The 13,557-nt window shown below is 31.5% G+C and overlaps 2 protein-coding genes across 4 annotated transcripts in view; one reads left to right on the top strand and one right to left on the bottom strand.

Annotated features, from left to right (window-relative positions):
• The first annotated feature begins 30 nt into the window (after positions 1-30).
• Positions 31-3,461, top strand: LOC127707621 (uncharacterized). Its single transcript, XM_052212236.1, has 2 exons — positions 31-599; positions 1,023-3,461. Exons 1-2 carry the CDS (start codon positions 170-172, stop codon positions 1,409-1,411), a joined length of 819 nt encoding a protein of 272 aa, XP_052068196.1. The 5' UTR covers positions 31-169; the 3' UTR covers positions 1,412-3,461.
• Positions 3,462-6,287: 2,826 nt separating this feature from the next.
• The window catches only part of LOC127707607 (nuclear factor NF-kappa-B p105 subunit-like), a 79,099-nt gene continuing 71,829 nt past the window's right edge, over positions 6,288-13,557 (bottom strand). For all 3 annotated transcript variants that reach the window (XM_052212208.1, XM_052212207.1, XM_052212209.1), the window contains exons 15-21: positions 13,309-13,531; positions 12,481-12,650; positions 10,931-11,191; positions 10,009-10,162; positions 9,203-9,375; positions 7,863-7,956; positions 6,288-6,929 (exon numbers count right to left, since the gene is read on the bottom strand). In XM_052212208.1, the coding sequence (XP_052068168.1) occupies positions 6,832-6,929; positions 7,863-7,956; positions 9,203-9,375; positions 10,009-10,162; positions 10,931-11,191; positions 12,481-12,650; positions 13,309-13,531 (1,173 nt within the window). In that variant the 3' untranslated portion in view covers positions 6,288-6,831. The remainder of the gene's footprint in view (positions 6,930-7,862; positions 7,957-9,202; positions 9,376-10,008; positions 10,163-10,930; positions 11,192-12,480; positions 12,651-13,308; positions 13,532-13,557) is intronic.

The raw sequence follows: 13,557 nt of genomic DNA, 5'->3' as shown, positions 1-13,557 counted from the left end.
GAAAATGATTTAAAAGGTGAAGGTCGATGAAACGGTAAAACGAAAGTGAAAGTGGAAAATGTAGAACATTTGTTACAATTTTAGTATCTTTTAACATTTGTAAACATATCTTTACTATGAATTTTTTTGAAACTTTCTAGAAGATACCGTTTCATCTTAACTTTCTTTGATGTCTGAGCAGCCTGTCATATTCCTTACGCATGGAGCTGGACCATGTTTTTATCTGGATGCCAGTAAAGAAAAGTGGTGCAAAGGGATTGACAAACACTCAAATTGTGCAAAGTTCTTTAAAGATTTAACGAAGAATGCAAATTTAAAGAAACCACCAAAGGCAATAATAGTGTTGAGTGCCCACTGGGATGAGAATATATGTACAGTACAAATGAATAGTAAACCAGAGCTTTATTATGATTACAGTGGGTTTCCGCCAGAAGCTTACAAACTTAATTGGGATGTTCCCGGAGCTCTCACTGAAGCTAAAAATTTAAAAGTTTTACTGGAATCAAAAGGAATTCAGTGTGAGGAAAATAAAAAACGAGGCTTAGATCATGGTGTCTTTGTTCCATTGAAATTGGCTTTCCCAAAGGCAGACGTCCCAGGTATTGTCCTCAAATTTTTAATGGAAACGTTCATTTGTTTAATTTAGATTAAGTCACTTGATTTGTAGTACAGTAGTTCTGAAAAATTGATGTGTTTTTAAATTGATATTCTTTTTTTACTTTTTTCATTTGAAATGGATTTCTGGTATATATTATCATGATTATAATTCAATCTGGATATGCAAAGGGATGAAGTTAGTACTAGGTTGATCTAATGCTTGACAGCCTTTTTGGGACTTCAGTGTGCCAACTTGAAATTATTCAACTGATCCTTTCCAAATTTGATTATATTCTTTTTTAGATTCAGTTTTGATGATTTTTTTAACGTTCCATTCATATATGTATATTGGCTTGATTGATTGAAATCAAATTATTGCAAATTTGTCACTTTGTTTAACTAGTAACATTGTGTTTATCCTTTAGTTTTTCAGGTGTCATTGCTGAGCAGTATGAAAATAGAAGAAAACATGAAAATAGGAGAGGCTTTATCAGAATTAAGTAAAGATGGAATTCTCATTGTTGGAAGTGGTTCTGCTACTCATGCTGGTCTGTTCGATAATAAACCAGCTGACTGGGCTCTTCAGTTTCAGAAATGGATCCAAGATGTTGTCACAAATCCAGATTACACACCAGAACAGAGAAAAGCCAAACTTTTAGCAAGTGAATCCCAGTCTTTTCTCAGATCTGCACATCCAAGAATAGACCATTTTTTACCTATACCAATGTCTTGTGCGGCAGCAGGGTATAAAGCAGGGAAGATACTTTATTCTGAATTTAAAGGGAGCATGTTGATGGAACATTACTTATTTTGATATTGAAATAAAACAAAATAAAAGGAATTTAGCAAAATTTTCTGTTCTGACTAAGGTATAACAACATCTGAATCAATCATCATGATCATGATCATTTGAGTCCATTTTTAAACACTTGTTTAATGTGATTATAAACTTCACTATGTTATTCCATCACTAATAATTGATTGAAAATACTATGATAGATAATCATATTGTAAATTAGATCTCCACACTTGCATCCTTTTATGCTTGGTTGCTGTGGTGGGACTATAAAAAAGGAGCCATTGCAGAGATCTGATTTTTAATAAGATTGGATAACTAGACTGCAATTGATACATCTCCAAACCAAGTAACAGGACTGTTATGAAAACATAACTAGAAACCTGTTATGAAGGTCAATAAAGCATTTTTTTCTTCAAATTACATGAGCTTAATGGTAATTTTCCTATTGAAACAAGTTTACAGTATCAAAATATTTAATTCTGAAATTAACTTTAAGTAAGTTAATGAATCATGAAAAGAAGTTAACTTTGACTTTAACATGTTTGGATGCCGACATGTGACGTCAGTGCTTAAATAAAAGTGTATATGATTCTACATCTTACGGTCTGTCAAACTTAAACTTATACTAAGTCAAATTTACTTGTAGAAGTAAATTTGTAAGATTTTAATTTTCATTTCAAGATGAGAATAATCTCCCCTTAATCTTCTCCAAAAATTTACCCTTATTAAAATTCATTGTATTGATTCATCCTTTCACGTAGTCTTGAACTCAGCTCAACTAAGCAAAGAGACAAATTTTGCCTACATACCCCTTTATATGATTTATATAGACGTTCCTTTACTTTGTATTACGTGGCCAAATGGTCTTAGTGGGCCATCTACAGTGAGCACTAGCCTGTCAACTCTGAGGTCATATTTCAGCTCTGAGGTCATAAGTCAACTCTGAGGTCATAAGTTAAAATACTACTAGTGGCGAGGAGGAGTGTTAAACTCTGATCAGGCGATCAAAATTGACAAGGTTTTCTAGTTTTCAAGTAGTAGGAATCCTCAACCAATAAAAATTTCCGGCATGATCATGATATAGCCAATGCCGCTGAAAGTGGTTTTTAACACTAACAAATAAACTGTGTTCTCAAGATATAAAGTTAACTTTAGTGTTTACTTGAATCACTTGAATCAAAGGTTGTCAAGAAGTTGATAATCTTCCCTCTTACCCTAAATGCATCAAACAATTTAAAACAAATTACTGTAAATTCAGAAATTATTGCGTGCATTTATTATTGCGACTTTGTCATTTTAGACTAAAATGCGATTTAAATTTTTTGCGATATTGAGAAAAATCGTGTTTAATTCAATTAATAAAAAAAAATTTCAAAATGCGAGTTTAAATTTTTGCGATTATAACCCTGTCGCATTTTTCGCATTAATAAAAACATCGCAATAATTTCTGAATTTACAGTAAACATCTTAAATTATTACCTGAAATATGAACACTGAAATGTAGAGCTCAAATGGGAAGACATTTGGTGGGTTATATTACATCCCAACCAGTATGAATTATAGGTCATTTTAATCTACTGACGAAGGTCGGTTGTTTTTCTCTGGGCACTCCGGCTTCCTCCACCAATAAAAACTGGCCACCACGAAATAGCCTAAAAGCGGTGCTTAAAAGTGGTGTTAAAACACAAAAAAAAAAAAAAAACACCAAAAGAAAATCTACTTTCGACATGGGGAGTCAGAGAGCATGATTTACAAGAGAAATGAGCATGTAAAACAAAATTTAGCATTTTTTTATTTAGTCTTCTTCATTGATAATAAACTATTTACTCTTATTTACTTTTACTTTTATATTCTTATCCATCAGTATATAGTCCTAAGGGCATCATTATCCAACTTTACTATTTGCTGTCATGTTGGTATTTTTTTATACTATATTTATTATATGATGAACATGTATTATGTTTTACATTTATGTGATGTTATGATATTTTATCTTTTCTATTGTTTTATTGTCAGATATATATTAAGGAGTTACTGTTAATAAAATAAATAAAATGCAAATGCAGTTGTTGATAATTTGATAAAACAAATGTATTAAAAAATCATGTTATCATTCATTACAGACAACCTGACTAATCAGAGGACATTTTTTATTTTTAAGAGTAGTTTTATTATTTGTTGGACTATACAGCAGATTTGTTTTACAAACAAGTTTCTTTTCTTTCATTCAATCCTATTGTTACTGTAAGATTTTAAGTATGAGGGTCTGGATGGGGAGTATTCATTTGTGTATTTTCTCTATTTTATAATTTTTTGGCTGTAATTATATTTTAGTACCCCATTATTCTTTATTCTTTGTTTTTGCCTACATTTCTCTATTCTTTATTTTTTTCTTACTAATTCTGTAAGTTTTGCCCATTATTTTCATACTGTTAACCTCATCTACATCTTCAAGTATGAGCACCAAAATTCAAGCTGAATCTTTAAATTATATATTGATAATTATTTTCACCTTGTGTGTTCTTTAATTGATCACATCTTTGTCCTGTGGTCTTCATTGATAATTGTCCCATTGTCAACCCTACAACATGTCCTTTTTTTTTTATTTGTAAGGAACATTCTTCTGAGCATTATTCAAACCAATTTATTCATATTCTTTTTTGATCATTCTTAATAGTGCCGGGGGTAATAACAAGCAAATCAGTGAGTCCATGGAAAGTTGGATAATTTTGTAACATAAATTATTTATGTATGATTACGGTCAATAGATATAGGAAGATGTGGTATGAGTGCCAATGAGACAACTCTCCATCCATGTTACAATTTACAAGTAAACCATTATAGGTCAAGGTACGGCCTTCAACACGGAGCATTGGCTCACACCGAACAGCAAGCTATAAAGGGCCCCAAAAAATTACTAGTGTAAAACCATTCAAACGGAAAAATCAACAGTCTAATCTATATAAAAACGAGAAACGAGAAACACGTATGAACTACATAAACAGATGACAACTACTGTAATCAGATTCCTGACTTAAGATAGGGGCAAACATTTGCAGCGGGATTTAACTTTTTAATGGTACCAAACCTTTCCCCTTTTCTGAAACAATAGTATAACATCACAACATAGAAAAACACACTATAAAATATCAATTGGAAGGCTTAACTCAATCAAAAAACGTAAATTAACACACAATGAACGAATAAATTTGACCTGTGACACCTGAATGCAAATACACAGTTAATAAAAAATTACAAGGGATAAATAATTAAAGTCAAAAGTAAATAAACAGGTTTAAACAAAGTTAAAGTATGATATCACTGTGAAATGTCAAACAATTTTTAGAAAATCATCACTTTTGAAGAAACCTGCATCATATTATACACAGCTAAATGAAAATAATTTTGTTGTTAAGTATACTTCTTCTTCTGTAGTTTACTTCCTACAAATTAAGACATTCAATATAAAAAAGTTCAAAAGATGACCAATGACAGATATAAAGTGATACTAATAAATTGCTGTCATCCTGTCAACCAATCTGAAGTGGTACCATTTAAAATGTCACAAATTTCACCTGAAAAGCATTACCTTTCAGGGGCCTTGGTGGCCAAATGGTCTAAGGGCTAAGAGGCTCATCTACAATGTTCACCTGAGGTTGTGAGTTTGAACCCTGCTCAAAGCAAGGTGCTTTGAACTCTGATTGGCTAGGATAACAGGCTTTCCTGCAGAAGGTTTGTGGTTCTCAGGCTTTAAAATATATGGCAAATTCAGCAATTTTTTCATATATAAAGGGACATACTCAAGAAAGATGAGGTGACACCAACTTAATTCAAATTTTATTTTTGTTTGGTAATAAGCCATGTGTATAAGTTTCTTAACATCTAGTTGAGGCAAACTGAAGTTAGCCATATGGTTGCCTATAATTGCTTACATCCACTTCATTTGAACTTTGGTGGATAGTTGTCTCATTGGCAATCATACCACACCTCCTTATTTTTATATAAGTGTGGAAATGGCAAATTCAATTTTTCCATTCATAAAGGGACATAACTCGAGAACAGTAAAAGTGACTACACTCAAGTTTGAACTTGATCTGTGTTTGGTGGTAATAAGCAGTGTGTGAGTTTCATAACATTTGGTTGAGGCAAAGTAAAGTTAGAGTGCGGAAACAATTCAAAATATTTTTTTCATTTATAAAGGGACATAACTAGAGAACAGTGAAAGCGATGCCACTCAAATTAGAACTTGATCTGTGTTTGGTGGTAATAACATAACATTTGTTGTGGCAAACTTAAGTTGGAGAACGGAAACAAAAACAAAACTTATTCCATGAAATAATGTCAACTAAAACTGTTCCCATCAAATTGGATTGTTTATAAAATCAGTTCAATAAGAATTTGCTGGAACCATGAAAACATATTTCTCATATTTCAGACACAAAATCTGGTCGATAGTAACCTTGCCTTGGCAACAAGAGTATCAAAGATACCTGTGGGTGGTAAAGGAAAAAAACAAATTAAGTCAAACCTGCTATAAAATTGTTTTACATTTGTCATTTCAGGACTTCTTATAGCTTGCTATTCGGTATGGGGTTTTCTCACTGTTTAAGGCCGTACGGTGACCTATAGTTGTTAACTTCTACATCATTTGGTCTCTGGTGGAGAGTTGGCTCATTGGCAATCATACCACATCTTCTTATTTGTATATGAAGTTCACACCTGTCAAGTGAAAACCTCTCTTCTCAGGTTATCCTCTTCTTGTTCCGTTGTATGAATAACTATACATTTTTAACCTCTATTCAAAGGTCACCTCTTTTATAAGATAAGTTTGCTCTGGTCCTGAGGGTGACCTTTATACACTCTATTGACATAACTAGATTCAATCAAAAACTCAAAAATACATATATATTTATTTTACATGAGCAATATCAAATTCTGTTTAACTAATGAACAACATAAAAATATACCAAAATGCTACTGCTATACAATTTCTGCACAATACAAATTGAAGTATTTTTTTACAATTCAGTTGTTCTTAGCAAAATTCATGTTTTTTTCTCATTTAAAATGACATCACTATAAATAATACTACTCTATCATGGTCCCTTGGTTACCTATAGTACTAAATTTTGACCTCACTGTCTCCCTCTCTTTTTCTGATCGTGGCATAATCAAGGTTGTAAAACTACCTTATCAAAACATGACATGTTTATAGTCTTATATACAGCACATATGACCATCTACATAATTAATTGTCAATTCATAATCATAAAATATGAACTGATGTAAAATAAATTCATAACTGATAATTAATAAAACAAATCCATGTAGTCAATAAAAATAACTCAACCAACGTGTGATTTAAAACAAGTAAACAAGACAAAAAAGTTGTTTATGATCATATACAGGATAATGAAGATATAGATGATAAATGATTATGTAGCTGCCGTTAAAGTCTGTAATGGTTTGACATCACCGGAACTCAATCCTGAATCGTAATAGTTTATATTTGTACTACTTTTCTTTAATGAACCTAAAATAAGAAAAAATGGAAAATACAATAAATATTTCACAATATCATAAATTTATAAAACTAACATACAAAATAGATGCATTCATGGTAGTCAAGGTTTATTCTTTTTGCTTTTTTTTTGTTTTATATCATATTCTATCATTTTGCATAATTTGATGGTTGTCAATTTATTGATATTTGATATTGGAGTGCCTGTCACGATTTAATAAACTTCTAACCTTAATGAAATGTTAACAAAATCTCCTACATATCAGTTTGACAACCCTGTTACATTGGTTCAGGCTGTTGATTTTCTCATTTGAATTGTCATGTTGGGGCCTTTCATAGTTGATCATTAGGTATGGGTTTTGCTCATTGTTGTAGGCCATATGGTGACCTATAGTTGCTTACATCCATGTCATATAGATTATGGTGGATAGTTGTCTTATTTGCAATTATACCTCATCTCCTTATTTTTATCATTAAAGTCATCAAATTCATAAGTTTTGTACTGGCAGGTGTTGAGCAGATATTATGCACAAGATAAGATAATATCTGCATCAATTATTACCCATATTTTCAAATAGACTTATATGGTCTTAATTTCAATTTTCACTTTTGGTGAATTTGGTCTTGTTTTCATAAATTCACCAAATATCGTTCCCCTCCAATTCCCAAAAAATAGAAAAATAGAAAATAAAGGAAGGCGCACTTAAAACACTTCTATGCATGGCTGCCTTTGAGAAATTTTATCTACATGTATACGAAAGTAGTAGAATATTTCCTCTAAATCAGTTGGTGTTTTGCTAGGAAATTGTCTGCTTTCCTTGGCTAGAGGTTATATCAAAATGGAATAGTCCTAAACAAATACAAAAATAACCTGTTTTCCCTCAAATGAAAATTGCAAGACCCACCTTATCAAATTTCCTTATTTTTTTCTTACAGAATACTTACTAGATGAATGATACTGTGATATCAATGATACAACATCCATTCTACCCATTGATGTTAAACATTCCATTAGGTAAGAGATTGTTCCTCCATATTCCTGTAAAAAGTCAAATCATTTAAATTATCATACGTCATGTCAAAATTCCTGATTTTGATTGGTTAATACGAGGGAGACAATTTACTCTATCCTATGGCAAACACTCTATTACCCTTCACGGAGACGCTTGATCAAATGTGCGCTTGATAAAATACGGATGATTGTTATGTATAAGACGTCACAGTTTATTACTTTGAATTTGAAATGTAATAGGCAGTACTAACAGAACATTCAGTATAATAAATTAAATAACATAAAAACATTGTATATTTACAATAACAACACTATATAAATAACACATAGCTGAGACGGTGATAGACCAGATTGTTACCCCTCGAAAAGACATTGTCAACCTTGGCTTCGCCTCAGTTGACAATGTTTTCTCGGGGTAACAATCTGCTCTATCACCGTCTCAGCTATGTGTTATTTATATAGTGTTGTTATTGTAAATATACAATGTTTTTATGTGTCAAGTGGAGGTCAGTTCTTATGCACATTCATGTTGCCAATGGTTGTGATTTGCCTTATCTTATTGATGTTTGTCAGTTTGTGTTGATCTAGCTATTTATCCACCAGACTCTAAAGAAGTCGGGAATAAAATCAAATTCCCTGTTTATTTTATTCGTGACTTCTTTAGACTCTGGCGAATATATAGCTAGATATATTGTATAGACACCTGTCTAGTATTGATGACCATGTGTTGCCATCTAATTATCTTTTGGCTTTTTATGTTGGTTGGTTGCTATCTCAATAATAATTAGGCCTCATCTTCTTTTATTTATATACTGACAGCTTACATTTTTAAAGAACATAAATTTAACCCAGAAACTAAACCTGAAGTTCCTCATTTACCATTAATGTGTTAAGTTAGTGTTTGGCCCTTCTGTATAGGCCATATTAAAAAAATGTTCAGCTTGTAATGTTTAAAAGCATTCAATTTTCAAATGTTTTTGGTATTAATTTTATATAAAATGGCTCAATGCAGAACAACTTAATGTGCTGTGTGGTTTAAAATGTGTTCATTACTCTAACCTTAACAGAAGGACATATGGTAATTATACTTTAGAAGTATACCAGGTTTAAAATAACACTTAACACATACACAAGCTTTTCAATGTATATCAAAACTTAAAAACAAAATTATTGGTAAACATGAAAATCTAATCGCAGAAAGAGATTGCTTTCATTAAAGAGAAAAATAAAGTAAAATCATATTTTTGTCAAATTATATGGAAAAGTACCTTACCTCATAAAAATTCAGTAAGACTCTTGTCTGACTGTATCCTGAACTCTGACTGTCCATCAGCTCAAATAAACCAAGAGCATTAGCTAAAGCAATCCAGTCTCCACCTTCACATGGTGGGTCCAACATTTTAGAAATCTGAACTCGCACAGGGTACATCAACTTATGCAGATCACCTAAAACATAAGTACAAATCACTGATTTAAATTTTTCATAATGTTATGTACTTAACATTCAATGCCAAAAATTACAAGATTTTCCCCAGTCTTCATTCAAATTATGAAATAATTATATTATTTAGATGTTTCATTCACTATTTTTTTTTAGAATATTTATGCTTGAGGGTTTGAAACAATTTATTATGACAGTAATCCATAAAGTAAATTTGTAAATTTCTCCCACCAGAAATATGTTATGCCTCACGCCTTAATGTAATCCAAACTACGATGATTCAATTTAAGGAAATATATGGCTATGATCATTTTGCACATTTGAAAACATTATTTACCAGGCAATCACAAAAACCCAGACCAGACATAACAAATGAATGTCTGAAAATTTAACTTTCACTTTATGCTATAAATTCAGAAGTCTTGATGTTAAAAAATTGTAATGATTGTGAAGGGACAGGTTTAGCAAAAATAAAAAGTAGCATTTAAAATTTTGATAGCTTTATTTGTTTGCAACATTTCCTTAAATTGCAATAATAAATGCATGCAAACAATTCTGAATTTACAGTATAAGAAATTTAAAACAAAACGACTGAGACTGAAAACCAAAATTTTGATTTAGGCTATGTTGTATATTACCTTCCTGTGATGGGTCTGAAGTTTCATGGTTTGTTAGTTGTATATCATGTATAGATAGCGATGAGAAATATTCTGTTGTATGTATGTAGTCACGGTTCGTTTGATCTAGCTCTTTGACATTTGAGTATGGCTCTCCTCGTAGTACTCTCAAAACCTACAAAATATCATTCACTGATATAATATATTTGAAAGAGATGCACACACATTTCTTAACCTCACAATACTTATAATATTTAAAGATAATGACAAATTTAGCTTATGTTAACATAGTCACAATCAGCATGAATGATCTAGATATATATAAATAATTAGATGTGGTATGATTGTCTATGAAAAACTATCCACAAGAGTCCACATATGTTGTATACATGCTACTTAAATAGCTGCTTTAATAAGTTAACAAATCTGAATTATACAAATTATTTTGAATTCAACTATACGTAAATATTATCAAACTTTCATGTAGAAACATTAAATAATTTTCTTTTAGATTTCAAGAGAACAAATCTTTATATTTTCAGAAATAATATGAAACTTCATATAACCGAGAGACTTGGGTAACAAAACTGTCTCCAATACCACGATTCTTTCCAACAATAGCCCTTAAGATATGCCCATTTTTATTTTTAAATCATACTTAAAGACATTATAGTTCACTCAGGCAGTTTTGCCATTGTCATACTGTAAACAAACTTTTTTTTCGTGCATACTCAATTTCGCACTAAGGTCTTTCTAGATGACTTCACAACAATTTATTTTCACCATTTTCTTATTTTCTTGAAGTATTCATTTAAAGAAGATCCCTCTTTTACTAATTCACCACAATTTACATATGTGTAATTTTTCTACTCACAAAAGTCATGAAAATAAATTGCATGCTAAAATTAGATGGTTTACAGTATCTAAATGTTTGAACTAATACCTTTTCATTGTCCATAGCAAAATCTTCTGGTTTATAACAATCCAAATGTGCACTGGTACTTGAGGAACTATCTCCCAGTTGTTTGTCATCTTGAACTCCCTCAAATTCATCATACAGTTCTTCCTTAACTTCATCATTTTCCATCTCAGGGTCACCTCCGGCAGCTATCAATAATGCCACAATACCAACATTCTGTCTTGCACAGGCAACATGTAGAGGTGTATTACCATCAAAACAACATGCATTTACATTTGCCCTAGCCTGTAGAAAGAGTACCCATATAGTTTGTTAGTTTATAAATTCAAATATGCTGAAGCACTTATTAAAGACATAGATACACATATCAATATTTTTTTTTTTCTAACTGAAATCCCTTCTTATATTTAGTAGTCAGTAGTCAAATATGTTAAAATTTCAAAATTCATATATGTTGAGGTCTCACTGTGACTTTGAGATGAAGAACAGCAATAAAAGCGCTGTTCCTTTGCTTTTTGTGTGTTTTTTTGTTGTGCATTTACTGATTTTGTGTCATGGATGAATACCCCACATCCTTTGTTTTTCTATCACATAAAAAGTATTTTTGAGAAATGTGCACCTATTATACCTTTTGTAAATGAGTTGTCACATTTATTCTTCATTTTTCTTGCAATAAAAATTGTTGCATAGATCTTAATTTAAAAAATATGTTCCATTATAAAAATGAGAAAAATCATAAAAGTAAAATAATCACCATAAGGATTATTGTTATAAAAGTATAATAATCATCAATAGGATCATTGTTTGTTTTGAAGATTTAAAGTGCATATTGAAGATATAAGATATATCCTTTAAATTTCAAGTGACCACTTGTATATGAATGATACATGTTAAATTTAGGTCCAGGGATATCTTAACAGTGCACTTGTGATCCATATTCAGATGAAGGTCATTGGAAAATCCATATTTTTAGTACTACAGTACAATTTGAGTTCATGGTACAAAAAGAATGTACTAAACTAAAAGTGTTTCATGTAAAGTTATAATTGCATGTACTTAAGTTTACTTAATTGGTAATTTTTCGTTATGCATGCAGCCACAAGATATGTCAAAAGTATTTTAAAAAATCTTCTTTCCCTAGGTAACTTAACTCTAATTTTTCAATTGTTCAGCTGACCTATTTAATGGGAATATGATCTCTAGATAGCTGAACATCTAAGTTACACTCCTATGAATATCAATGTACTAGTATTTGTTATGATCAGTATTCCAGGGGTATATTTAGATATTTTTGACATTTTGTCTCACGATCAAAGATTAGTAAAACTGCTGTATCATTGAATGTAGAATTATGTATTTTCTTGGACATCTGGGTAAATAAGGAATTTCAAATTTTTCCATTTTCGGAATCTAACTATCTGATTTAATGCTTAATTTGTTCACATCCTGAATATGCATGTAGCATTTAATAATGGTATTAAGCAACCAAACGACAAATTAATTTTTTTTAAGCCATGCATTTGCATTGGTAAAAGTACAATTATCAATCAAGGTCTAGTCATATCAATTCCTACCTCTAATATTAGATATCCAACAGTAGTTAGATCATCTCTCTCTACAGCATGATGTAGGGGAGTTCTTCCACTCTTACCATCGGGCATGTTTATATTCCCTTTTCCTTTTGATATCAGTTTCATAGCATTACAATTCTGTGTTATAGCTGCAAGATGGGCAGTAGAAAATCCTACAAAAACAGATAACATTTAATTAAGTAACCTTTTGAAACAATTTATGACAAATGCTACTCAATGGATACATTATAAGTCTAGGTTATTACTTTCTCTTATTAACAGTTGGACATTTTCACATTCCTACAAGTGAATTGAATATACAGATTTTCAAAGGTGTCTCTCCCTGCCTTTTCAAAAAGAGGCTAACAAATTACTATGCAATTTTACTGTAAATTCCAAAGTGTGTTTGTCCTGGTAATATTACAAGCAGTGCAGTGGCCGATGTAGGGGGGGGGGGGGGGGGGGGGGGGGTTCCGGGGGTTGGAACACCCCTTTTTTTGACAATCAATGCTTTTGAATGGGGATATATGGTTGGAACCCCCCTTTTAAAAATGACTGGATCCGCCCCTGTAGTGAATAAAACATTTCATTATAGAGCTATTTACATTTTACGTTGTGGTTATACTGGCAGCTAAGTCCAAAATGTTTTTTATTTTTATTATGGATCCATTTAATAATTTTGCAGGCCTATATCAAATTCTATCTCAACTGATCCATTATTACAATTACTTTAGGAAGAAGCTTTTAATGCTGTTATATACAGATGATTATAAGAACCATGCCGCTAATCAACGAATGCTAAAATAAATGCAACATTGACACTTTTCTTACCATCAAAGTTCTTGAGATCTAGCTCTGGGAATGGTTTATTTTTGGCTGCATTACATCTTTGGTATCTGACTAGAATAGCAAGACATGAATCTGCCCCGTACAATATGGCTAGATGTGCAGGGGTATTGCCTTTTCTGTCAACCATGGTTGGATCAGCTCCAACATTTAACAACCTGTCAACTACACTTGGCTGTCCCATCAGTACCGCTAAATGAAGTGGCGTCTGCAAAATTGTATTAAACTGTCAAT

This window comes from Mytilus californianus, unplaced genomic scaffold (genome assembly GCF_021869535.1).
Source record: "Mytilus californianus isolate M0D057914Y unplaced genomic scaffold, xbMytCali1.0.p SCAF_7, whole genome shotgun sequence".
NCBI lineage: Eukaryota > Metazoa > Mollusca > Bivalvia > Mytilida > Mytilidae > Mytilus > Mytilus californianus.
The sequence above is the reverse complement of the archived record's forward strand: the minus strand, read 5'-3'. Positions and strand labels throughout refer to the sequence as shown.

Bases quoted from the DNA above. Each gene is read 5' to 3' on its own strand.
- LOC127707621 (XM_052212236.1), top strand. From the start codon at position 170: ATGTCTGAGCAGCCTGTCATATTCCTTACGCATGGAGCTGGACCATGT. The intron at 600-1,022 runs GTATTGTCCTCA...TTTATCCTTTAG, and splicing joins CCCAAAGGCAGACGTCCCAG to TTTTTCAGGTGTCATTGCTG.